This window comes from Macaca thibetana, chromosome 9 (assembly GCF_024542745.1).
Source record: "Macaca thibetana thibetana isolate TM-01 chromosome 9, ASM2454274v1, whole genome shotgun sequence".
Lineage (NCBI taxonomy): Eukaryota > Metazoa > Chordata > Mammalia > Primates > Cercopithecidae > Macaca > Macaca thibetana.
The window spans coordinates 118,296,855-118,323,830 of NC_065586.1; the positions used below are offsets into that span (position 1 = coordinate 118,296,855).

The following is a 26,976-nucleotide window of genomic DNA, read 5'->3' on the forward strand; positions in this document are numbered from 1 at the left end:
CTGGAGGCAGGCAGTGGTGTTTGCCATCTCCATTGAGTGTATGGGATTTTCACCAATCCATTTTAAACAGGTCATTTCTCCACCCATTGGAGTTTACTAGTCTTTGTGTTTGAAAATAGATTTGGACCAGCCCTGAAGACACTGGTAGACCCCTGGGAAAGGCTCCCGGTGACTTGCAAAGCTTCTCTTACCAGCAGCACTGAAGGAATCATGTCGTTCTTCCCTTACTTCAGAGGGTGGCCAGAGCTGAATACCCAGAGAGGGACAAGTAAGGGTCCAGTTCCAAAACCTCATGAGGATGTATCATCCCACGTGTTGCACATGAGAGTTACAGAGGAAACCAGCACCCAGAATGCACATGCTGTCTTATGGGAACATTCAACGCAGACCGCTCAGGTCCGGCCACACTCGGGCTATGCTTGGTCGTGCCATGGAATTCCTCAGGACCTTCTCAGCCTCCCTAATGGCAGAAGCCCCTTTACAGCAAGACATCTACCAATTGTCTGAAAATAGCCGAGCTAGGCCTTTTCTTCAGGCTGTATAAGAAGTCTCTAGGCAGTGGACACCGTCAGTCCAGAGTCTTGTGATAGCAGCCACCCTGCCTGGCTCAGATCTTCCCATTTTTCTCCTCTGGCACTAACCTGATCTTTTGTTTTTTTGTGTTTGTTTTTGTTTTTGTTTTTGCAGAGTTGGATTACAGAAACTCCTATGAAATTGAATATATGGAAAAAATTGGCTCCTCCTTACCTGTAAGTTCTTCTGCCTCGGGCCACTTAGGGGACTCGCTTTCCTGCCTTCAGGGGCCTCCTCCCCTGTGCAGAGCGTCTCTGGGAGCTCAGACCCCAAATCGAGTGCTCTCTGTGTACACAGCTTCCCGGGTGCACAGCGATGATGGACTGGGGCTGGGGGGTTGAGGTTTGTACTCAATCCACTTCGTTTGACATTTTCAGGGAGAAAATCATAGAATGCAATTAGATGTCCAGCAGAATTACTTTCTTAGACTGAGAAAGAGCTAGAGATTTCTTTAAAAAAAATAAAATGAGGTAGTGGTGGTTTTTCAGGTATACGATTAGCTGTTTTTGAGAAATTGTTTTAAGTAACTGAATATTTTCTCTGGGCAATAAGCCTTTCTCCCTGGTTTTTCATTTTAAGAGGTTATGATGGGCACTGTCTTTCCTGGCATAATACCTGCTGCCCTGGGGCATGTTATTCCAAGGGTGACATCTTGCTGCTGTCAGCGATGCCCTCGGAGACGTGTGGCACACAGGAGGGCTTGCTTGCAGCGCAACACAGTCCTGGGCATGTTACTCTTTATCTTACTTTGCATCAGTCATTGATGCCGGGGTTACTGCTTCCAAACTGCAGGTTGCTGTAAGTTAGACCTGAAGGTTGGGTGGGAGAATGTCCCCAGGCACAGGCTTAACACAAGCGCCACATCAGTCAGGTCACAGCTGCCCAAGTAAAGTGCGTGGGCTTTGTCATCATCCCCTGGTGTGTTGCTTAAAGAGCTTAGCTCTGTGATCACAACTGAGTCCCCAGTAGTTGAGGCCATATACATAATACTGAGGGTGACACATTTTACCACTGAAGGGGAACTGTCATGTGTTTTGAGATCTTTGATTTAAATGGATTGAAACCACAAGGGGCCCCTTCCTCTTGTGCCATCACCCACTGCCTGGCTCGTTGGCAGGCCTCATGGATGAATTTTGTGAGGAGCATGCCCTGCTCGGGAACAGCAGAGCCACCCAGAGATTTCATGGCGGTGCAGAACAGCATACCTGCCGGCCTTTGCAGGGACTTCTTTGGGGACCCCAGCAGGGCATGTGGAGGGGGATCTTTCAAGGTCTTCCCATCACCGAGAGATGCCAATTCCATTTTGGGGCTTCACATCCCGCAGCCCTGTTTCTAGTCTAGCTGAGCTGCTCTCCAGGCCCTGCCCCTGCCCTGGGCTCATTCAGCTACGGTCAGCCCAGCTCTGGGCTCTTGCCCTACCTCTCTGTTTATCTGCAGTGGCCAGCGCAGCTCCTGGCCCAGAGAAGGTGCTCAGAAAATGTTGGTGAATTGAACAAAGTCCAGCTCACCAATGCCGTGGAGTCTTCTCCACTGGCACACGTTCCTACTTGAACTCAGTTGTACTTTCTCTGCATCCTCCTTCCCTCCTAACCAGGCCCCACTTCCTCCTTTCTTCCTGGTGGCTCCAGAACAATGAAGGCTTTACCCTGGTGGGTTATTTGTTCCCTCTGGTTTTCATCTCAGCTGCACGTTCAGGCCAGCTGTACCCAAGCTGATATGTGACTTTGATCCCTGCAGCAGGACGATGACGCCCCGAAGAAGCAGGCCTTGTACCTTATGTTTGACACTTCTCAGGAGAGCCCTGTCAAGTCAACTCCCGTCCGCATGTCAGAGTCCCCGACGCCGTGTTCAGGGTATGACTTCCATGATGAGAGAGTTACACATCACGCTGGATGTTCCAGAGCCTCTGAGCGCCTTCATGCTGTTATTTTGACTTCATTTCAGTGCATAGATTCAGGCAGCTGACACGCCACATATTTTTTTTTTTTTTTTTTAATAGAGACAGGGTCTCACTATGATGCCCAGGCTGGTTTCAAACTCCTGGGCTCAAGGGCTTCTCCCACCTCAGCCTCCCAAAGTGCTGGGATTACAGGCATGAGCCACAGTACCTGGCCAGCCCACACTTTAGTGTCTCTGAATGTCCACAGGGACATAAACGCATTGGTTTTGTTACTGGCTGCCCTTTGGACTAAAGCGAAATCCTTCAGCAGTTGACTGTGTGACCCACCCGCTATAATCTTGCCCAGCACACATACACCTTATTCCATCATTTGTCTAAAGGGGGACACTGTGGTCCAGCATTCAAAGCTTGAATCCCACCTGTACCCCACGACCCCCTCCTGGTTGTGTGACCTGATGTGAGGTACTTGGCTCTCCTGGGCCTCAGTTTCCTTGCATGTAAAGTAAAAGTAATAATGAAACGGACCTTGCAGGGATTTTATGAAGATTAAAGGAGGCTATCAGTCTTCCAGAGCATCCCCCAGCTGTGCGACGGGGAGAGGGCACTCTGTCTTCCAGAGAGATGCTGTGTGTAAAGCTCTTGTTGAAGTACCTGGCATACTTCAAGTGCCTGGTAAATGTACATTATTGATATGGGTGTTCATGTTTGCATTTATGAGGGCTAATGTTTGGAGCAGCGCATTGTTTGATCAAGTAAGTGTGGGCATTGCTGTAAGATTTGGACCAGCCTATTTTTGTCTGCCTGCCCCTTTAAGCAGGAGTGAAAGTGCTAGCACTGACTTCTCAAACTTACAAAAGAGACTCTGCAGGCTGCCCAGGGTGGTGAGAACAATGATGATGGTGGTTACGTTACTAAAACAGTAGCGGCACCAGGTGACAGGTACCGTGTTAAGTGCTTTACGGGCATGCAGCATCTCATTTAGTCTTCACAGAGAGGTCCATTGTCTCCATCTTATAGAGAAGGAATTGGAGGCACGGTACCCAGTCACTTCCCCAGAGTCCACAACCAGGCAGCTGGTGGTCTGCTGAACTCCGGAGCTTGGTTCTATAGCCAGTGGCATCTGTACTTCTGCCCCTCCCTTGACACTTGGTCCTGGGGTGACTGCCCAGTCTAGAGGCTGCATGGCCACTGGAGACCTGGCCCATGTTCCTCGGGAAGTCCAGGATTCCTTGTGATATGGTCACATATCACATATCTCCATGGTCAGGGGATCCTGGTTGATTTCAGTGAGTTTCCCAGTGAGAAGACTAAAGATGCCCTTTGCTTCCCCCAGGTCAAGTTTTGAAGAGACTGAAGCCCTTGTGAACGCTGCTACAAAAGCCCAGCATCCTGTCCCACGAGGACTGGCCCCTAACCAAGAGCCACACTTGCAGGTGTCGGAGAAATCCTCCCAGAAGGAGCTGGAGGCCATGGGCTTGGGCACCCCTTCAGAGGCGATTGAAATTGTAAGTGGAGTTGGAGGGGCCCCAGATCACAGGACCAGCTATGTATTGTCACCAAGAAGGCCAGGCCTTCACAGCAACACTCACCTGGTACCTGCCATGGGTCCCACCCTGACTCCCTGACCACAGAAGCCAACCTGGGCGATCCCATACTGTGAGGATGAGGGGAAGGTTCTCTGTTCACATCAGTGCGGTTTTTCATTTCCCACTTAAGTACTTTATATGCCTTCAGGGTGATTTAGTTTCCATTTTTCGCCCCTTAGGACTAGACTGTTGCTTTGGAACAGTCGTTAAGCAGTCCTCTGCAGCTTCATCCTTGACAGAGGGCAGGGGACCCTTTTCTGGGAAAGTTAGTTTTCCTGGGACTTAGTGATGGGAATTTTTCCTGTTCAAAGACCAGGACTTTTCCTGTCCCCAAGCCCTGCTGGGGTCTTGCAGAGCAAATAGAGCTGAGCTGAAGGCCTCACTTACCCCCGAGTCCCTGCACAGCACACATGTCACATGGTCTTCTGCAGTCCCCAAACTAAGCGATGCCCGTGCCGTGGTCTTCCATACGTCTGAAATGCACCATCCTTCTAGGTGGATTTTAGTTTTATTTCCTCTACCTCCTGCCCAGCAATCCCCAAGCAGGTGTGAAGCCCTTGATTTGGTGTGTTATTTTTGTTCTGTGTTAGTAGGCCATTTCTCTCATGCATCAAATGTTTATTGAGCACGTACTGTGTGTCTGACAGTTGGATGCTGGAGTGGATACTAGAAAAACAATAGTAAAAAGAGGGTCTAGATGTGAATCAGTCTCTCACATTAATACTCTGAAGCACACATCCGTGGTTCACCTTCTACAAAGCTGGCTTCTGATTCTGAAGTCTTTCTGATCTATCAGAAGAACTTTTTCATTTGAAGTCATCTTTCCATGATTGAGAAAATGATCTTTACCAAAACCTCACTTCCTATATATATATATTTGAAAGTCTTTCTTGAAGAGTTATGTTATGTTTGGAAAACGCACCAGCTAACTGGCCTTTCACCTTCCGCTAGCTAGCTGCCACTCACTGACCAGGGAGTGAGGGTGGCATGGGAGTGGGAGGACACTGAAGGCTGCCCTTTTGGGGAGGGGGTCGGGTCTGCCAATCTCAAGATGTCCATTGTCAGCATGTGGGAATTAGTCTAGATGAAACCACAAGTAATGGCAGCTAATTGATACTCTCTTTAGCCTCAAGGCAGAAATGTCCAGCAAATGGCTGCGTGGCCCTTGCTTGGAATCAATATCACTCTCTGTTCTCCTCTATTTTTCTTGTGTGTCCTCCTCTCTGCCGGCGTTCAGACAGCTCCCGAGGGCTCCTTTGCCTCTGCTGACGCCCTCCTCAGCAGGCTAACTCACCCCGCCTCTCTCTGTGGTGCACTTGACTATCTGGAGCCCGACTTAGCAGAAAAGAACCCCCCACTATTCGCTCAGAAACTTCAGGTTTGTAGCCCACGTGTGACCTTTTGGGAGTTTGTGAAAACCTCAGTAGAGAATGAACCCCCGAGGCCCAAATGAAATGAGGCAGGATTTGATGAGGAGCTGCCGAGAATGTTCCCGGTGATGTATCTTCCCTTCAAAGAATGGTATACGTGACGTTCTTTACCCACGGTACCAAAGTGATATGAATTGTGTGATTACATATTGAACAAACCGTTTCTATTTCAATTTAGAAACTGGGCCCAAATAGTCATTATTTAGAAGCATTGGTAGCCCCCAAAGTAGTTTCTGTGATTTATTCACTGAACCAAGAATGTTAGATCACCACTGAGCCAAGCTGTTTATATATATACGTGGCTATCTCAGACTCCCAGTGAGATAACATCTGGGCTCAGTCTTGCATCTGGAACCAAAAACAATGATGTACTCTGTGCTTTAAATTTGACAACTTAATTTGATATTCTCTAGACTAGGACGTTCAGAGTAAACCTAGAGAGATTGTTAACAGCCATATGAGAGATGCAGCTCCATTCATGGAAACTGTTGGCCAACTTTACCTTAAGAAAGAAAAAGGGAAAGAAATCAAAGAAAAGAGAACAGTAAAAATTTTGATCCCATTTTGAAAATCATTTTGTATTCAACTGCACAATACTTCCTGACAATCACAAGGGTAGTTTTTAGAAAAGGAAATTAAATGCTTATTTCATGATCTGCTGAGGTGCTAATTATGAGAGAAAGATGGAGCGCGTGTTTTTCCCGAGTGCCTGTCATGACACATTTTCGTGGCACGTTCATTTCTCGGATGTGGAAACCATTGACGTCTGTCTTGATGCATTTCCCTGCGGTCTGCCCACACTCCCTGCGGGCAGGAGGAGTTAGAGTTTGCCATCATGCGGATAGAAGCCCTGAAGCTGGCCAGGCAGATTGCTTTGGCTTCCCGCAGCCACCAGGATGCCAAGGTACCGGTTTGCTGCTGCGTGCGCCACCTGGGAATGTCATGTGTGCCGCTGGGGTCCAGAAGCTGCTTTGCTAACCATCCGCCAGGCGGGCATCGTCGGTGTCCAGCAAAGGGTCATTTCCAAAAAGCTGAAAGCGTCACTCTTGCATAAATACGCACTGAGCACATAGCTGAGATCCATTTAACTCGATAATGCTAAACCGCGGGATGGTAATGCTGGTTAAATGGGGGAGAATACAGAGACCAGTGTATGGGTCAGTAGGGTAAAGAAGGCTAGCCTAAGATGGCAAAGTTGAATAGAAAACTGGTTAGCACCAATTCAACAGAGAAAAACAAAATCATGACCTTTGAGGGTTTTTTTTTCTACAGATACCATTTGTTTCTCTATTGAACAAACATAATTTGCAACTTTTCTGTTTTCTACAAGTTAACATCTGACTTTGTTGCAACGAGGCTCTAATCAATAATACATAGTAAGTGAAACCAAGACATTTGGTAATACTCTAGACCAGGCCAAAGAAATCCTTTCTGTAAAGTGCAGATGATAAGTATTTCCAGCCTTGTGGGCCATACTGTCTGGCACTATTCCAATAAAACTTTTACTTATTTGCTTTCTTTTTTTTTTTTTTTTTTACAAAAATCAGCAGTGGGCCATTTGGTCCATGGAGTTTCCCAATTCCTAGTTTTAGCATGGCGTGTGACATTGACAGGGCATGCAGAAATCTTTTTGCCTGGCTTCCAAGTTTGGGGTAACTTTTATTAATAATTTGAATGAGTTGCTGATGACGTGCAGAGCGTGTGTTTGTCCCTGGACTGCCCATGCAAACCTTGGTCTCTGAGGGCGGCCTCGTTCCCACCCCTTACCCCACCCCAAATTGGACATCCCGATGAACCTGGTGTGTCAGACTGTGCTCTGTGGCTTTGAACAAGTAGGTGAACCTCTCTGAGCCTCAGTTTTGCCGTTCATGAGATGAGGCCAATAATAGCCAGTTTACAGGTTGCTGTGAGGATGACAGACGTCTGGTGTGCGGAGAGTGACACCATGCTTGACACCTAGTAGGTGTGTGATAAAGGAAAGCTGCTGCTCTTAGCTGACACCTCCCCTTTTGCTTCTGTTACCTGATCAGGTGCTCCCAGCGTCTGTCCTCAGTAGGTGGATCTGGGTCCCATTTTACAGATGGGGAGATGGAGCCACTTGACAGTGATTCACCAGCTTGTTGGAGACTAGAACTCAGGTCTCCAAGTGAGAGGTCCCCAGCCAGGTGTGGTGGTACACACCTGTAGTTCTAGCTCCTTGGGAGGCTCAAGTGGGAGGATTGCTTGAGCCCAGGAGTTCAAGGTGACAGTGAGCCGTGATCACATCATTGCACTCCAGCCAGGGTGACAGAGTGAGACCCTATCTTTAAAAAAAAAAAAAGTACGAATGGGAGCCCCTGGCCTGCCTGCCTGGAGTAACAGCTCATCTGCAGGGGTCGGGGGGCAGTGATGTCTGTGTGTCTCATCCTTGGTACAGGAGTAAGAGTTCTGGCTGCTACTACGGCCCTGATGGCCCCCCAGTGAGGTTTCCTTGGCCATATGCAAAAGAGACGCCCCTCCCAGAGACAGTAGGTGCTTACACTGTGGGTCTGCAGGCTGGGAACAGCGAGACCCAGGGCAGGGACAAGAATGTCAGTACAGACTGGGGATGTCCTCGTTCTTGTTGCCAAATCATAAGCTTAGTTCGAATTTCCATGAAAGCAAGATTTTTAGAAAGCATGAAGCAGTGAGGACTTCCCCCCACCACACACACACACACACACACACACGATTTATTTCTAGACGTCCTTGGGGCCTAAAGACAGAATGAATTGCATGTAGTTTGACCACTATAAGTACCGTGTATTCCTGTCCAGAGTTTAAGGTGGAACTGAGCATGTTAGGTGAGTAGCTCAGGGTGGATATGGAGTGTGCTGAGTGCCGTGGTCCCCCTGCCACCTCCTTTGGAGAGCGGCCAGAGACGACTGTTGGCAAATAATGGCCAGGAGTTGACTTTTTGTCAATTACAGGCTGTTCTCAGAATATGTGCCCCAGTTCTGAGTTAGAAAATAGTGTCATGCGTGTTCATAGTGTGTGGGTCGGAGAGGCAGCCCAAGCCACCTCTTTTATTTCAGAGGCGTGTGCTCAAAGGAGTATTCTGTGAGGGTAGAACTGTCTTGGAGTCTAGCGGGAACATGTTTCTCTAGTAGAGTAACTTGTATTGCTTTTGTAAAAAGTGCATTACCTGGTGATGTTGGCCCGTGGAAAATAGATGGTATTCCTGTAGCTACCTAGCCCGAGGGTGGTCCATGGGCCTGACCTCAAGTTGGTCTCTGTGGGTTTCTTTTTCATATAGAAAGATTGTCCCTTGCTGCATTGGAAACTGCTGATGCATAGGAAGAGAAAACAGCAGCTGTGTATCCAATTTGCCTTTTTTTCTGGCCATATATTTCAGCAGTAGGTGACACAGCTCCGTCATTTTGCCAACATGGTCTTAAGCTGTTGCTAACACAAAGATGAAATCACTTGGAACGAAAAATATCATATTGCATGGATGAAAATCACCATGAGCTAGAGTGGGGAGTGATTTTTCCGGTTGTTCCCTAAAGCAGCTTTGACTTCCATTTCTCTTTAGACTGATGGAGAGCTGAGTCAGCCTTGGAAGAGCTGCAGTGGGGGTTTCTCCATCTCAGTTAGAAAATGTGAGAAATGAGGAAAAGTCCTTAAGGGCTGGGGTGTCAGGCTGCAGTCTTTCTATTACCGTCCTTCCACATCCTTCTGGTCAAATGGAATTCGGCTGTGTCCTCCTGGGGGTGAACCTGACCAAGGTCGCTGGAACTGTGGTGCAGGAGCCCTGAATTTAACACTCAGTCACGTCAGATGGAACCTGAATGTTGTGTCTGGGTGGCTCGCCAAGAGGCGCAGGCTATGGGCCTTTCCGGATTAGGGGGACCCAATAGAAAGATGGAAGGATGTGTCTGGGTCCCTTAGGAGCAAGGCCATACAAATAACAAGCTTCAGGAAGGGGCGAGTCCTAGCAAGAGGCCCCCGGGGCGGTAGAGTGGTGTGGCCCCTCAGTCCTGGCCTAGAAGAGGCTGATGTCTGGAGCTTACATGAGCAGAAGGAGTTGGGGCCACCTGTGTTGTCATTGAGCAGCCTGGCACCATGCTCCGTGTTTCCCTCTCTGTTGCTGTGTCACAGACTAACCCCCCATACACACACATTGAGCTGAGATTCAAAAGGAGGGAGATGTGATGCCCAAAAGCCACGAGAACAGCCTGAGAGGAGTGACAAGTACCAATTCACGAGCGCCTGTGTATTTGGCGCTTTGGAGCATCTGTGGTCATTGCCTGGAGGCTATGTCTTGGCTTGGTAAGCGGGAGCGGCTGGCTGGTGCCAGTGGTGCCACTTGTGGGAGTGGCATAAGGCCTGATGCTGAGTGCCTCCCCATGATCCCCACTCCTCCTGGGCTTGGGGACCGCCTGTGGTCAGAACTGGATGGGGCAGCACCCGGCGGAGGCCACTCTCCTGCTTGGGTGGCAGCACATGACCTGGACACCCTCCGAGCGCCAGGCCTGTGTCCATGCACACATGGCCTTGGTCCAGGTGGTTGTCATCTCCCTAGCTCATCCTGACTCCTGGCCTCACCCTTCCGTGGCCCCTCTGGCATGGCTCTCCCAGCCTCGGATGTACAGGTGCTCTGCCCAGAATTGGCCTCTCTCTGCTCCAGGGGACAGGGATCCTGCCACAGTGCCAGCCCCTCCTCTCCATGTCTGGCAGCAGGGAACCGTCCACAAGGGGGCTAGGACCCCACCCCCAGCTGCCAGCAGGAAGGACCCCAGGCACAGCCTGCAGGTCTGAAGCAGGAGACAGTGGCCAGAGGTTCTCGCAGGTCGCGGGACTTGAGTGGAGTGAAGGTTGGAAATTGGTTACAAAGTCCATGCCTTCTGTGTCACAGCCATTTCACATTTCAATTTGTGATTCTAGTGGCTTTTTTGGCCCCTCTAAAGTAGCAAGTGAGGATTATGTGAGAGAAACAAAGCTTAATCTAAAAATATCAGCGGCAGACAAAGCTATTAATTTCAGTTAAAAACAATTCTTGGTTGTAAGGGGAAACCAGCGTGTACATGATGAATTTCATCAACACGCAGATACTCGGGCAGTAATTCAAGAGGGCTCTGAAGTCATCTGTTCCTTTATTGAAAACACCAGGTGGCCGGGATGAAGGGGTCAGTGAACAGTCTACATGGTAGTGTCCGTTTGTGTTTTCTTAGAAACCTCATTATTTTATTGATTTTTTTCATTCCCTTTCTTATTTTACAAAGGATTTTAGGCAGCATAAAGATAATTAATTCCTTCATTAGTCATATTTAGTTTCTGCCCAGTATGATAAAGTTAGTTTTAATTAAATCAATTTTCTCCTGCGCTGCAGGGAGCCTGCTTATTTTGATCAGAATTGAATCTCATTCTGGGAAACCTTGCGGCCCAGTCACTGAGATTCTCCATTACATTCATCTTCAGAAGGTCCACGCTGAGTTTAATGGTGACTGATGTTGTTTTCATTTTGAAATTTTACTGCTCATTAAAAAAAAAAAAACACTTGTTGACTTTAAAAGTGAACAGGTTTTGTTTTTCCTTTTAAAATCCTTTATTATTATTATTTTTTTTTAAAGACAGACTCTTACTCTGTCACCTAGGCTGGAGTGCAGTGGCATGATCTCAGCTCATTGTAGCCTTCACCTCCTGGGTTTCAAGCAATCCTCCTGCCTCAGCCTGCTGAGTAGCTGGGATTACAGGCATGCACCACCATGCCCGGCTAATTTTTGTATTTTTAGTAGGGACAGGGTTTTGCCATGTTGGCCAGGCTGGTCTTGAACTCCTGACCTCAAGTGATCCACTTGCCTCAGCCTCCCAAAGTGTTCAGATTACAGGTGTGAGCCACTGCAACTGACCCTCAATTTTTTTTATTTAAAATTTTGTATAGAGATGGGGTCTCACAATGTTACCCAGGCTGTTCTCAAACTCCTGGCCTCAAGGGATCCTCCCACCTCAGCCTCCCAAAGTGTTGGGATTACAGGTGTGAGTGAGCCACCGCACGCGGCCCAGAATTGTTTTCGGAATTGTGTGTTTATGAACTTTCTCCATAAGGACAAATATTGAGTCTCAATCTCTGTGTCATTTTTCAACTACTTCCTGAGAAGTTCCCCCATGACAAGCAGAACTGTGAAAACCATTTTCAAAGAGTAGAGATAAACCCCTGCCTGTGAGAGGCTCTGGCCCTGTGGCCTGGTGGTGCCCTTGGTTCTGGGAGGTCAGCCTGCCTCTGCTGAGGGCTATTAATGTGTATTCTGGTCAAGCGTCCTTGAAACGGGGGCTTCTTGAAGGCCTGAGCCTGCCCTGTTCTCACATGAGTGAGTCTCTGGGGTCTGCTTGAAGGAGACTGTGTACTTCCATCTCTGGCCGGTGGATCATTTGGGTCCTGCTTCAGGGTCACCCCAAGTATGCAAGGCCGGGCAGGGGCCATGAAACCCAGGCAACAGACATTCTCTTCCAGAACAACTGAAACTATGTAGTTTCACCCTGCATGTATACAGCTAACTAACTGGTCCTAACTCAGTCATCTCCGTCCTATCCATTAAACTCCTTGAGTTTTCTACGCTGTCTCCCTTCTCGGGTTTATTTTCCCTGATGCTGTCATAGGGTAGGCATGCCTGTTCTTGTGGTGGAAGAGACAAATTCTGGACAGGTACCTTTAGGTCCTCCCCCTTCCCAGTTACTGTTGACTCTTTAATCTTACCTGCTGTCCTTGATAAGCCCTCATCATTCTTTCCCCAAATCTCCTTTTCTCTACTACACTGTGGTGGCCTTTCACCATTCAATTTCTTCTCATAATTTCCCAAAGGAAGAAGCAGTCCTTCTCTGCCTGTTAGAGCACTCTATTATTGATAACTAGGATAGAGGGTCGCTGGGCAGCCATGACAGCACCACAAGGTTAATGCATAGGACTGAGAGTGTGATTGGTTTGATGTTTCTTTTGCAGTAGAAGTAGACTGACAACCCGGCTGTGCTGGTCGATGATACTGCTAACACCGCATTTCAACTGTGTTGCAAATTGCCGAGCATTTTGTGCAAAGGGAAAAAGAATAACCACAGACTCCTCCTCACCTCTGGGAGGCTAGTATCTGTTCTCCACAACAGGCTGTAAAGCCTCAAACCAACATCAGTTGGGTGGGTTGGGGTGGTGGATCACACCACTTGTTCGGGGTCTAATCAGCAAATGTGGATATTGTCATTGACCCAGTTTTTAATTTTCCCATTTACATAACAGACTTCATGGCAACAGAACTCCAACATAACTCTTACATCCAGAAACTCTACCTAGCCAAAGGTGATATTGGTTGACAACTACCGTAGGCCTTAAGCTTTGTGTGACTCACATCCTTTCAAACAGAGCTAAACAAATGGCCCCAAAATTGAAATGTAAACAGTCTTACAAAAGTGATCAAATCTGTGGTTATTCAAAACTAGGCAAATGTAGACTAGTAGACTAGAATTCAATGTTATTCACCATTGAGATCTCATTTTGGAAGTGGAGCCTGCTGAATAGTGCCCTGGGTTCTCAGGCGCTGTGCCTAAGTGGCTCAGCGTGTGATAAATGGCAGAGATAAGCAGGTACCAGACACGCTGGACTCTAAGGCCTCGGAGCTGCGGGGGCCTCTGCCATTAGCCCCTTTGTCTGCCTGCCCAGGTGCAGAATGATAGATCTCCATCCCTAGACTAGACTCGGCATTTCCCTGTTCATCAGTCTCTGCACTTTCTCATACTTTTGATGTTCTTTGTTTCAAAACCATACAACTGGCCCATTCATGAGAGGGTGAGTGTAATCCTCTTTGTCATATGATTAATGCTAACTTTTTCTTTTAAATTAAAAACCATTCCACAGAGAGAGGCTGCTCACCCAACAGACGTCTCCATCTCCAAAACAGCCTTGTACTCCCGCATTGGGACCGCCGAGGTGGAGAAACCTGCAGGCCTTCTGTTCCAGCAGCCCGACCTGGACTCTGCCCTCCAGATTGCCAGAGCAGAGGTATCGTGGCATGTGGTGTGATTTCCCTCTTCCTGCCACTTAGAAATAAACACGTATGCCCGTGGTCCACAAAGCTAGAGTCTTTGGAGACAGACTTTGTCCTCTGAACGCTGCAGGCAAAGATGTATGGCGAACCGTGTGTTTTGATCTTCCTAGACACTATCGTGTAATGGGCCTTTTGGCCTTGTTGAATTTACAACAAAAAGCATGCCCCTTTCAGTTGCTCCCCAGTGGGCACTGTGAAAGTCTTGATATCTCGCTGCTTTCTTTTTTATGCTCAGGGAAGTTCTCTGAATGTAATTATGGTTTGTCATAGGAAGTTTTCATTTCACATTTATTCACCGTCTCCTTTTCTTGATCGATGAATTGCTCAGAGCCGAATTCACTCATCTGGGGCTAACCTTTCTCTTCTTCTCCCTGAAACTAGATCATAACCAAGGAGAGAGAGGTCTCAGAATGGAAAGATAAATACGAAGAAAGCAGGCGGGAAGTGATGGAAATGAGGTCAGTTGGGGAGCTGGGCCTTCCTCATGCCTGAGGGATGCTTACCAGTGGTTTAATAATGACTGGAGCTGGTGTGGTTCACAGAAGAGTGTCTTCTGTGGAAGTTCTCTCTTCTTTATTACACACTGTTCATGTTTTTCTAAAAGTATTTTTACTCTATTACTAATACTAAAATAGCATGCCCATGAATTAAATAATGCATTCAAATAAATACAGGTACAATGCAAAACAGATCTTCTCCCCACTCAGCCTCCAGTTCCACAAGCCGCAGGTGACTATCTGTGTGAATCCTTCCAAGAATTTTCCATTTCTCATCACAAATGTAACAATGAGTGTAAACAGCCTCTTTTTTCTCCAACACAAATGAGAACATGCAGTATACATTATTCTACACTCTTTTTAATATTTTTTTCTTTCTTTTTTTTTTTTTGAGATGGAGTTTCGCTCTTGTTGCCCAGGCTGGAGTGCAGTGGTGTCATCTCGGCTCACTGCAACCTCCAACCCTGCCAGGTTCAAGTGATTCTCCTGCCTCAGCCACCTGAGTAGCTGGGATTACAGGTGCCTGCCACCACAGCTGGCTGATTTTTTGTATTTTAAGTAGAGTCAGGGTTTCACCATGTTGGCCAGGCTGGTCTTGAACTCCTGACCTCAGGTGATCCACCTGCCTCAGCCTCCCAAAGTGCTGGGATTACAGGCATGAGTCACCGCTCCTGGCCCACCACTCTTTTTACATTTAATAACGTATCTTCGACATATTTTATTCCTCTCTGCCTCATTCTGTTTAACAGGTGCTTAGTGGTCCATTGTATAGATATAACATAATTTAAACAGTCTCTGTGGACAAACATTTAGGATGTTTCCTGACTTTAGCTTAAATGATTTATTTTCATTGTGGTATATTGTAATAGAAATATAGCCACCATCTATAGTGTACGTGAGTATAATGGCAGATAACTAGTTTTGTTTTGTTTTGTTTTGTTTTTGAGATAGAGTTTCGCTCTTGTTGTTTAGGCTGGAGTGCAGTGGTGCAATCTTGGCTCACTGTAACCTCCGCCTCCCGGGTTCAAGCGATTCTCTTGCCTCGGCCTCTTAAGTAACTGGGATTAGAGGCGCCTACCACCATGCCTGGCTAATTTTTTTTGCATTTTTAGTAGAGATGGGGTTTTACCATGTTGGCCAGGCTGGTCTTGAACTCCTGACCTTAGGTGATCCGCCCGCCTTGGCCTCCCAAAGTGCTGGGATTACAGGCATGAGCTATTACACCTGGCCCCGATACTAGTTTATTATCAAAATCAATTGCATTCCTGGCTACCATTTTAAGAAGAAAGCGAACTGTAGGTAATCATATCCCATTTTCTAGGTCATGGTAGGATCTTCCTGAAAATTCTCCTGTTTGTTCCTTCTTTCTGCTGATGGTCCCCTGTGGCCACCTCTGGACACTGAGCCTAGTGTACTGTTTCACATTCAAACGAAAGCCCTGCATTTGCGTTATTTTTAAACCTCTTTGTTTTGTCTCTTATCTGGGGGGCATGGGTGGCTCTAGTTTTTTCACGTGCACTGAAAATGAGGCACGGCACCCAGGAAGGCTGGAAGTGCTGTCTCTTAATTTCTTTCGCCTCCTAGGTGCTTTGCCTTCTTGGTGCCCGGGGAGTGCTTGTTTGTGGTTTGAGAAGTCGTGCCACTGAGGGGCCCCCAGGAGGTGCCATTTACTAGCTGATGTGGTAGGATTTCAAGTTGTCACCAGCTGGCGCAGATGTGCCGGCGTTTGATAGCCCGAACGTCAGCCCGTCAGCCTCTGGAGCTAGACTAGGTGAAAACCAGGCTCTGCTTCCCAGCCACTCTGGGGCGTCTTACTTAACTCTGTGCCTCACTTTGCTTATTAACTTGAAAATGGGGGTAAATAACAATGCCTCAACAGAGTGGAGCAGAAGGATTATGAACAAAGGCTGCAGAGTCTGATGCTCGGGTTCACATCTGGGCTCTGCCACTTGGCAGCCTTGGGATCCTGGAAGAGTTTCTGAATCACTCTTACCCCACCCCAGTGTCTTCATCAGTCATGCTGGGAACAGTGAGGGCACTGCCTCTTAGGGTCATTGTGAGGGTAAAGTGAAAAGACAGCACAGCTAAGGTATTTTCAGGTCCCTGGTCTCTCCACGCTTCCAAAAGGACACATCCCTTACCTCCTTGTGTCCTCAGCAGTGATGGGTTTAGACAGAGCAGCCTCAAAGATCTGTCACAGCTTTGTGATTCTGAGATACAAGGAGGTGTTGTTTAATGACAGGAAACACAGAAGTGCTTCTGTGTAGTATTTGGTAAGAACCCTCGGGGGCTCATCTCATGGTTACCTTTCTTGGGAGTCCATTCTGGGGTGAGACACTGACCTTGGGACCAAGGTTGAGCAGCCAAGGACAGGCACCCAGCATTAGGCTTTGCAGAATGCATTCTACTTTCATTATTCCTTTTACCCTTATTGAATTTGCCATACAGCCCCGAAAGGTGGGGTCTAGGAAAATCCTTACTGTACCAAGGAGTAAGCAGAGCACCTGCAACTTCAATGAATGTCGTGCTCAGGATCACACAGCGGGGAGGGGCAAGCTCAGCGGGAGCCCAGGCCTCCTGACTGGGGTGGGGGTCTCTATGGTCTTCTGTCATTAGGGTCCTGGATCTTCAACAGTTACCCGCTCTTGGTTCTCTTGTGGGGAATAACTACTGGATAATGTCGATGAACTCCTGATTCTTTTTGAGAAGTTTCTTCCAGCAGATTGGCTTTGGAGGAAGGACTTCTTCACACATTGGTTCTTCCATGTGGGGACAGCTGGGAGGCAGTATGACAAACAGGGAGTCTTGGTGCTTTTGTGCAGCTATTGTCTATTGAGGCTTCCCAGGAAGTTTACTCTGGGTCAATAGGAGATAAGATTTGTGTTCAGTGATGCCAGATGCATGAGATGCTTTGGAAGAAGATGCAGATAAAAGGTGATAGGGTTCCAAGGAGAAATCAAGGAAGGCTTCTTGAAGGAGATGACATTTGAATTGGACCTTGAGAAACAGACTGTGGGGGGTAGAAATCGAGAGAAAGTGAATAACATGGGCAGAGGCATGGGGATGAGAAGGCCGAGAGCAAACAAGAAATCATTTGTTCTTATTGAGCCACTGTGTTCATGACATGGCGTGGAAGGAGGTAAGATGGATGAGGGAGGTTGGGCCCGGGTTGCAAAGACCTCCATTGTCGGACTGGAGGTTTGGCTTTATTTTTAATTTTAAAATTTTTTTGGAGATGGAATCTCACTCTGTTGCCCACGCTGGAGTACAGTGGTGTGATCATAGCTCACTGCAGCCTCAGACTCCTGGGCTCAGGTGATCCTCCCACATTAGTCCCTTGAGTAGCTAGGACCACAGACGCAGACCACCACACCTGGTTAATTTTTGTATTTTTTGTACGGATGGTGTTTCACCATGTTGCCCAGGCTGGTCTCGAACTCTTGGACTCAGGCAAACCTTCTGTCTTAGCCTCTTGAGTAGCTAGGAGTACAAGTGCACACCACCATGCCTCATTAATTTTTTTTCATTTTTGTATAGGCAGGACCTGGTTCTGTTGTCCAAGGTGGTTTCAAACTCCTAGCCTTAAGCAATCCACCTGCCTCAGCCTTCTCAGTACCTGGGACTACAGGCATGCACCACTCTGCCTGGTTTGATTTTTTTCTTAGTGGGCAGTGAGGGGTGTTGAAGGCTTTGCACAAGGGGGTGGCATATTTAGAGTCATGCACCAGGAAAATGAGCGTGCAGGGCGAGGACTGACATTGAAGGTGACCCTGAAAGTCGGGACCCCGCTGCACATGGGCCAGGCTGTGGCGCCCAGCTGTGTGAGATGGGAAACCATTCTGTTGTCATGACTCCAACGTGTCTTTACTTCTCTTATAGGAAAATAGTGGCCGAGTATGAGAAGACCATCGCTCAGATGATAGGTAGGTGTCCTGACCTGCGGGGGCTCAGGCCGGCCCTGACGTTTCTGAACTATGTGGAAGCCTTGGAAGATAGGAGGCACAGAGTGGGTTTCTGGTAGAGCGTGAAGTCTTTCAGGGAGGGACCAGAGCATTCCAGAAAATATGGCTTTGCCACAGGACCGAGACCCTGGGGCTTCTTGGAAACGCCCCCCTGGACTGTGCTGTAGCATTATTCACACGCCTGGGAAGCCATGGCAGTCACCTGCCAGCTACCATCTGACCCAGCCAAGGACTCTCCACCTCGTGGGGAAAGAGATTCCTTTTGGTTGGGATATTTGGGGGATTTTTTTCTTTTTGCTTGTGGGAGAGAATAGGAATCAAATCCCTAGACCCTAACTTAGTTTAGACTCAAATGACAAAATACCCGACTCAGCCTTTCCTCAAGGACCCAAGGATGAGGACGGTCAGCCATGGCATGATTGTCCGCCCCCTTCTTCCCGTGACCACGACAGGCCCTGTTCACTGACCCCAGCACTGTTTCTTACTGAGATTAGACACTGCCTTGGAATCCTTCTTAACGCAGCGTCCCTGGCAGCCAGTACTGACAAATTTGCTGTGGTCCACAATAAAAGAAGGCCTCAAGTTACAAGCTACACACACCTGGGCCTTTTTTTCTTTTCTTTTCTTTTTTTAAATAATGAGAAAAGATCTTTCAGAAGTTCCAAGCCCAAGTTTTTACGCTAATGGTCACTATTCAGAAATCATATTATGACTGGGGCTGTGGGATGCTTTTATTTATTTATTTATTTATTTGCTTAGGTTTATGATAATCCACTGTTTGTTTGTTTGGGGATGAGGTCTTGCTACGTTGCCCAGGCTGGTCTCAAACTTCTGGGGTTCAGCGATCCTCCTGCCTTGGTCGCCCAACATGCTGGGATTACAGGTGTGAGCTACCATGCCCAGCCCATGATAACCGGTTTTGTTGTTGTTGTTGTTTGAGATGGAGTCTCGTTCTGTCGCCCAGGCTGGAGCACAATGGCGTGATCTTGGCTCATTGCAACCTCCACCCCCCAGGTTCAAGCGATTCTCCTGCCTCAGCCTCCCGAGTAGCTGGGATTACAGGCACCTGCCATCATGCCCAGCTAATTTTTGTATTTTTAGTAGAGACAGGGTTTCACCATTTTGGCCAGGCTGGTGTTAAACTCCTGAACTTAAGTGATCCACCTGCCTCGGCCTCCCAAAGCTCTGGGATTGCAGGCGTGAACCACTGCACCCGACTCGATAAGCAGTTTTTTTTTTCTTCTAAGGATATATGGAGTAAAAACTCCAGGTCACTGCAGACCACACTTCATTTGTCCAAACTTGACACTGTGCTGGCACCTGGCCCTCAGCCCCAAATATATGGATGTGTGAGTCACATCACACCTCTAGCTTGTCCCAAGATGAATATAATAGTAGCCTCAGGAATGGTGAAGAGGCCAGCAATTGAGTGCTTTCCATTCAAAGGAGCTTTACTTTTGATTTATTGTAACGAAGTTCATTTCACCCAGAAAAGAAGCCCATTCAGGTTTAGCCTCATGGTGCATGCTTTCTATCAAAGTGAAACTTCTTTATTAAATTGGTATAAGAATTTATGAACACATATGGATAAGATAAAGAAAAAGCTCTTGGAGTTGAAAATGCTGGCAAAAATGGTCAGGCTGAGGGATTGATGTCTTCCTTATGCGGTGTTTGGCAAGTAGAACACAACTTTTTGGCCTCCGGGAGTCTTGCGATTTGAGAACATCGCTCAGGCCCTCCATGGCTCATCTGGAAACGTCCCGCTCCATCTCAGAGCCGTACACTTCTTTTCGCCCTTGGTGATGACATTTTGATAAATGTTGAAATGCGGGGGAAGGGGTGTGAGCTTTTGCTCCTGAGAGAAGGCTACCCAAGCCATCTTTTATTGCTCAGCTAGTGAAGTTGATATAAACAGACATTCCCTCTTAAAAATTAAAAGTGGAGAATTTCTCTAGTTGGCATAAATGTTCTGTCCTTGTCACGACAGAAAGATGACTCCCACGGTTTCCTCAAGGAAAATCTGCAGGTGACAGCAGTGAGGACCTTTTCAATCCTAGGCAGTGTGAGTTCCCTCCAAGCCCTGGAGAGAGTGCCACCTGCCTTCCTCTCACCCTGGCTGCAGGGATTAGGGCTACACATCACCCCCCATCCCCACCCCTGCTCCCAGACCCGATATGTTTGGCCTAAGGGCCCTGTCTTCAAGAGCTGTACACACAATCCCTTAGAGCATTTTCCTGTCCTTGGGCTACTCTCTGGGTGGCCCCGTGAGACTCCTCCAGTGTCCCTGGCTGGGAGCAGCCACAGAGGGGCATCTCACTGTCTGTCCGTTCCCGGATCCCCATCCTCATTCACCCATTGGCCGTCCTCTTTGTCATTCCAAGGCTTTTTCCTCAGAAAGGTGGCAGGCCTGTGGTTGTCATTCAGCCACTGTTGCAGGTCATTGACTAAAGTCACCATAGATTTCAAGGTCCTTGTGTCCTTGCAGAAGATGGCAGGGGGCTGAGGCATGACTGGGACTCACTGTAGCTGTGGGAAGGACGTGCCTTCTTTGTGGCATGGTTCAGGTCAGGGTCTCTCCATGCTTGGCCACATGCCCAGGAGGCCCATTTTTGTTCCATGCTTTTCTTTCCATTTTCACTCACCTAACCAGCATCCCTCGCGAAAGAGGAAACTCAGGTCCAGAGAGATTGGCAGTTCAGGACCACCGTGACTGTAGTTGTATTTTGAAGTCAAACCAGCTCTGGCCCACATGTGCTAGCTCTTCCTGGCTCTGCTCCATTCAGCTTTCGCAGATGCTCCACACCAGTGTGACATCAGTCCTGCCATTGTTATTCATTCGCATCAAATGTTACTGGAGAGGATCTGTCTTGTTAAGCTCAAATAGTGACTATTCAGAATTCAGAACGAAAAGAGACTTCTGTGCTTTCTGCATTCCAGGTTGTTGCAATTGATTTCTTTCTGCTTTTCTAACAACTGCCCTGATTATCTGTTTTGCTTCCATTTTCTGTTGCTTCTTGCCCTTTGCTTGCAAAACAAACAGGCAAGCCTGGTAAGTAAATGCTTTTCCCCCTAATTTGACACCTGCCCATCGCAACCCTTTGTTTGTTTGTTTTTCTGTTTTGTTATTTTTGCTTTGTGTATTGCTGCATTCCCCACATGATTTCATAATGTTTTGCCTGAAAAAGCCAGGCAGGTCTTCAGGAGCATTGTTCTGTTGTTGAGTGTAGGGCGTCTTTCTCCTGAGTTCAGGAACCTAACTGCATTTGTCATGTACAGAAACATTTGTGAAGCATTCTTGCCTCCTCTGTCTCCTGGGAACAGGGTTATTCTATTTTTAAAAGGGAAGAGGAAAGGAAACCTGAGGCAGGCAAAGTCTTGGATCCAGGAAATCAGATGGACTTGGTTTGGTAAACAGCTCCTTTACCAGGGCAGGTGAAACATACACATGGGCTCAAATCAGCCCAGAATATACACCATAGAGCATGCTGGGAACGAAGGAAGCAGCCAAAATTCAAAGAATAAAAACAAGCATTTGATTAGTAGAGACATGTTGAAAGGCCCTTTTTTTTTAGGAGTGTGGGTGGAGCAAGCAAGTTGCTGATGATTCTTATGTCTATGTTAAAAAGCTCCCTCTTCGCAAGCCACTGTGACACTGTTGCACTGATTCCAGGGGTTACAGAGTTTCTTATGGACAATGAGGCTCTTAATAATGGGTTACCAATACGGGACTCTTCCTCCTTCTTGAGGGCTTTATGTACAGTTTCTCATTTAATCTGCAAATGCAAAGAGATATAAATACTCTTTTCCCCTATTTTAGACAAGGAGGCTGAGACTCAGAGTTTAAAACCCTGCTCAAGATCTCGCATATGGGAAGTGTCAGAGTGAGGTCTCGAACCCAGGCCGTCAGACTCCAGAGGCTCCTAGCCACTGGCCTGGGCAGCTCTGGGCTGCTGGTAGTGAGAGCTCTAGGAGTCCCACGATTGCAGAGGCAGGTGGGAGGGACATTCGGCATCTTCAGGGCCAGTGGTTCTCCAAGCAGGGTCCCTGCCCCAGCAGCATCTGTGTCACTCGGGAACTTGTGACCTGTGCATATTCTCTGCCCCACCCCAGACCTCCTAATCTCACGCCGTGGGGTGAGGTGTAGCAGCCTGCATGTGAACAAGCCTTTCAGCTGAATAAATCCATGCTCACATGGGAGAGTTGTTGGAAATGACGCACTGGGACCCCAAGAGGTCAGAACTTTAGAGCAAGCTTATGTCAGGACTGGAGCTGAAACTGAGGAAATGACCGCAGTACACGGTAACAGTGCGCCTAGTTCTGGGGTGTGGCAAGATGCAGATCTGTCCGGAACCTAAGGGAAAAGAACTCACACAAAATCTCCCTGCTACTAAGGGAGCTGCATCCTACAAGGTCTGTCATTACAAGGGGCCCGTGGAGAGACGTGGTTATGATCACAGCTTCAGGCTTGGGTTCGGGCTCTGTCATTTTCTCAGTGAACAGTGACTTAGCTTCTCAAACCCTCTGTTTCACCTTCTGTAAAATGAGGGTAAGAAAAGCTGCCCGGGTGGTTGTGATGCTCTAAGTCGTTCACTCGTGGCATGGACATGTATCAAAACATCCTCTATGCCCGGCACTGTCCTAGGCCCTGGGGCAGAGCAAGTGGACAAAACAGACTCTGGTGCCTGCCCTCACAGAGCGTGCATTCATCGGGGAGATGAGCCGCCGATACATTAGCACAGGCACACATGCACACACGTGCACGCATGCGTGCACACGTCCGATATAAGGGGTGGCTGCTGCTGCAAAGAGGAAAATAAAGGACTCTAGAGGAAGAGGAGCCATTTCCAGCACCTCTGGGGAGGTGACACGGGATCAGAGCCCTGAGCAAAATGTTGGGGAAGCCTGGAAGCCCGGGGCGTTGGAGGCCTTCATGGCTGGAGCGGAGGGGCCAGGAAGGATACAGGGCAGAGCATGTTATTTCCATTGAAGAGGGAGGTCACCGGGGGACTCTGAGCAGGAGTGAGGTGGTCTGGTGTGCACATTAGGAAGCTCGGTCTGGCTGCTGAGTGCTGGCTTAGGGACAGTCAACACCTAGAGCAGTCAGCAGGGCGCCCGCCGCAGGGAAGGGTCCAGTCAGCGCTGGCGGCCGCTGTTCTGTGATTTCCAGATGTGATGTGTCTGCAGCAGCCAGCCCTCGGAGTCATTCCAGGTGGCGGGCAGCCCCCTCCCCGGTGACCAGGGCCTGGCAGAAAGACGGGTCTGCTAAGCTCCTTCCCCGGGAGCTCTGAGTGGGCGCTTCTCCCTTACCCCCTCTGCTGTCACCAAGAGAGCAAATGGTTCCTCACACGCCTGGGCCAGGGATGGATCCACACAGAGGACAGATGGGTGTTTTGTGTAGAGTAGTCAGAGAAGGCCTTTCCCGTAAGTGTAGAAATGAATTTTTAAGCAGCCATAAAAAAGAGCAAAGCCATGTCCTTTGTACCAGCGTGGACACAGCTGAAGGCCATTGTTCTCAGGGAATTAATGCAGAAATAGTGCACCAAACACGGTGCATTCTCGTTTATAAGAGGGAGCTACCCACTGGGTACACACACGAAGATGGGAACAGAAGACACTGGGGAGTTCACAGTGGGGGCGGGAGGAAGGGGGACAAGGGTTGAAAAACTGCCTTTCAGGTACTATGCTCAGTACCTGGGTGACAGGCTCATTAGAAGCCCATACCCCAGCGTCAGTCACACAGTATGGCCATGTACAACCTGCGTATGTGCCCCAAATCTAAAAATACATATTTTCTAGATATTTGGTGCAGATGATTAGCTTGGGATGGCCACGGGCCAGAGAGGTGGGGCAGAGGACAATGGTGCCTCTCACCAGGATCAGCCACTCGGAACTGGGCTGACATTGAGTTACATTGTACATCACTGAGAAACTAACCTTGATGGAAATAGCTCCATGTTTCTTGGAGTTATGACACTTGCTGTATTGCAGACGCTATCTGTGCCTGTGTGAATGGAATTTCAGAGGAGATGGTTTTTTGGGCTCTGGGTTTCCAGATGTGTTAAGGATCTCCAAAGACCTCCTCTCTGTCCTGATACGTAGGAGAGCCCACCCCTCACAGCCCAGACCTCACACCCTTTAATCGTCCTAACACAAAGTTCACTAGCGATGTCTTCTTTTTTACTTCATGGATCTGTCTGCTTGCTGTCAGCAACCACATGGAATCACCAGGGACACCAATATAGACCTGTGTAGGGGCTGCGCTGGTCAGGTTAAGGAATAGTGATGGCTCATTTCTTCCTCACGCGAGGCTGCACAGGCCCGGGTCTGGGAAGCCGGGGCGCTGGGTTTTGTTCTGTTAGAGACAGTCTGGGAGGGCTCTGGGGTGTGGGTTCGTCCCAAGGAAAAGCTGGGGTTTGAGGTGTCCCTGCCGGTGAGGCTGAGTTGCATCTGAGGCCTTGGCTGGCCCCAGAGACCCAGTTTCGACTTTCTGGGCTCCATCATTTGGTTCCTGGTCTCTCCTGCCAGAGGACGAACAGAGAGAGAAGTCAGTCTCCCACCAGACGGTGCAGCAGCTGGTTCTGGAGAAGGAGCAAGCCCTGGCTGACCTGAACTCCGTGGAGAAGTCTCTGGCCGACCTCTTCAGGAGATATGAGAAGATGAAGGAGGTCCTGGAAGGCTTCCGCAAGGTGGGGCTGAGTTTGGGGACGATGGAGGAGGAGGATCTGGTTGGGAGAGATTGCGGGGAGCACTGGGTGGGGGTGGGGTTCCGGAAGTCGGTCTTGAGCCACCTGCAAGGAGGGGGTCCATGCAGGCTGGGGAGGCAGCCTTGGCTGCCTGGGGTTACACTCGCATCCGAGAGTTCATGGAGGTTCCCACCACTCCCGGGCATTTGTTCTCGTGGGCTTGATGCCTGTCCTCTGCCCTGCCGTGTCAGAATGAAGAGGTGCTGAAGAGGTGTGCACAGGAGTACCTGTCCCGAGTGAAGAAGGAGGAGCAGAGGTACCAGGCCCTGAAGGTGCATGCAGAGGAGAAACTGGACAGGTAACATTAGCCACTGGGGGTGGCTCCCAGGGGCCTCCCAGCAGCCCTTACCCAGGCAGGCTGGGACCTCTGGCAGCACCTGTGACATTAGCTTGGAAAGGGGGAGTCATCCAAGTGTGTGTTTCAGTAAGACTCGTGAGAAGGCACACACGGTTAGCATCATTTAATCAGTGGAGGATGCATGTTGCAATGTCCAGGGTGCCCCGGCACCTTGGCCTCATAGCAATGGAATTGGGTTTGGTGTTCTCATGGGCTCCTGTGCTCCAGCTCCAGTTGGTGGGAGCTGGAGCCAGACCAGGCCACTCTCCCTGCCTGGAGCTGGGAAGCAGGAGGTGTCTCCAGTGATCCACAAAAAAGAATGATAATTCTGAGCTCCCTGTCTCCGCAGGGCCAATGCTGAGATTGCTCAGGTTCGAGGCAAGGCCCAGCAGGAGCAAGCCGCCCACCAGGCCAGCCTGCGGAAGGAGCAGCTGCGAGTGGATGCCCTGGAAAGGACGCTGGAGCAGAAGGTAACGGGAGGGGTGTGGCCTCCAGGTGGGCCGGGCTGCTGCTTTCTGTGCTGCTGGCCAGTCCAGATAGACAGGCTGGGCATCCCTGGCCACTGCTGCTCCTGAAGACGAGTTCATGCTTCATGCGCACACCCTTGGCTCCTTCTAGAAGTTCCAATTTCATGCCAGCCCTGAGACCAGCTTCCTCTCCACCATTCCTGGAATTGCAGCCTCCATGTGTGTTTACTGCCATTTTCATTCCTTTCCAACATTCATTCATTTGTTGGATATTTATTAAGCGCCTACAGTGTGTTAGGCGTAGCCCTTGAACCGCTGGATCCAGCATGTTTACTGGTGAGTGAATGGGGTGCCCACCAGGCCCTGGCAGCGACGGCCAGCTGATGCAGAACAAGGGCAGTGTCAGGGCTGGAAGGGCGCCCAGGGGGCCTCTAGGGACAGGGGTGATCTTCCCGAGGACACTCAGCTTGTGCCCAGGTTTCCTGCTTTTGGATCTGGCACCCGTCGTCCACTGTGAGCACTGTCTCCCTGGGTGTCCAGATAAGAAGTTCCCTCAGCCCAGCAGGGCCCTCTGAGCATTGGGCTGTTGAGTCTGCGTGTGTGGGTGAGGGCCAGCCTCCCTCCTTGGATGTGTTTCTCAAGAAGAGGATTTCCAGATGTGCAGCCTCCTTCTAGTCAATTTCCTGAGCCTTGGGGTCCCCCTGCATGATCATCCACGAGCCCAGCAGCCGGGGTTGGCAGCACTACTTGTGCATTTTGGGCCTTGATAGGCAGTGATGGGGCATCCTTTGTTGGCATCAGGAATCCATGTGCCTCCCGAGTGGCCTCTACTACCCCAGGAGCACCCAGCCAGCCCCAGGGGATTGACTGTCCTCCTTTGCCCACTGTGGTTGGTGGTGGTCTCGAGGGGCATTTGGGCCAAGCAGTGGTGATCTCTGCTCTGGGCAGGTGCCAGCCCTCCCTCTACCTTAGTGACGTTGGGGAAAGAGCCCTGGGGAGCAAGAAACAGGGTTCCTGGCCCCACTGCACCATCTGTCATGGCCCTGGGCAAGCCTTGCACCCTACCTCAGTGTCTCGGTTCCCTCTAGCCATGAAAATTTGAAGCCTGTATCATTGGGCAGATGGATTTCCCTGAGGTCCAAATCTGATACTCACCCAGTCTCCACTAGGCTCTGTGCCCTACAGGATGTTCCTGGTTACCATGTTACAGATCATTCTTTTCCTTTTTTTTTTTTTTTTTTTTTTTTTTTGAGGCAGGGTCTTTTTCTGTTGCCCAGGCTGGAGTGCAGTGGTGCCGTCATGGCTCACTGCACCCTCCACCACCTGGGCTCAAGTGATCCTCCCGCCTCAACCTCCTGAGTAGCTGAGACCACAGTGCCCCCTACCAGCCTAATTTTTTTTATTTTTGTTTTTGTAGAGACAGGGTCTCA

General features: G+C 49.0%; 1 protein-coding gene across 21 annotated transcripts in view; it reads left to right on the top strand.

Moving 5' to 3' along the window:
- Positions 1–26,976, top strand: part of TACC2 (transforming acidic coiled-coil containing protein 2) — a 258,151-nt gene that overhangs the window by 227,187 nt on the left and 3,988 nt on the right. For 14 of the 21 annotated variants that reach the window (XM_050804563.1, XM_050804557.1, XM_050804560.1 and 11 more), the window contains 11 exons: positions 688–749; positions 2,311–2,426; positions 3,807–3,978; positions 5,297–5,437; positions 6,304–6,393; positions 13,351–13,494; positions 13,922–13,998; positions 17,917–17,960; positions 24,525–24,685; positions 24,934–25,040; positions 25,429–25,549. In XM_050804563.1, coding sequence (XP_050660520.1) covers positions 688–749; positions 2,311–2,426; positions 3,807–3,978; positions 5,297–5,437; positions 6,304–6,393; positions 13,351–13,494; positions 13,922–13,998; positions 17,917–17,960; positions 24,525–24,685; positions 24,934–25,040; positions 25,429–25,549 — 1,235 coding nt within the window. The remainder of the gene's footprint in view (positions 1–687; positions 750–2,310; positions 2,427–3,806; positions 3,979–5,296; positions 5,438–6,303; positions 6,394–13,350; positions 13,495–13,921; positions 13,999–17,916; positions 17,961–24,524; positions 24,686–24,933; positions 25,041–25,428; positions 25,550–26,976) is intronic. The other 7 variants (XM_050804568.1, XM_050804569.1, XM_050804570.1 and 4 more) reach the window with 2 other exon arrangements.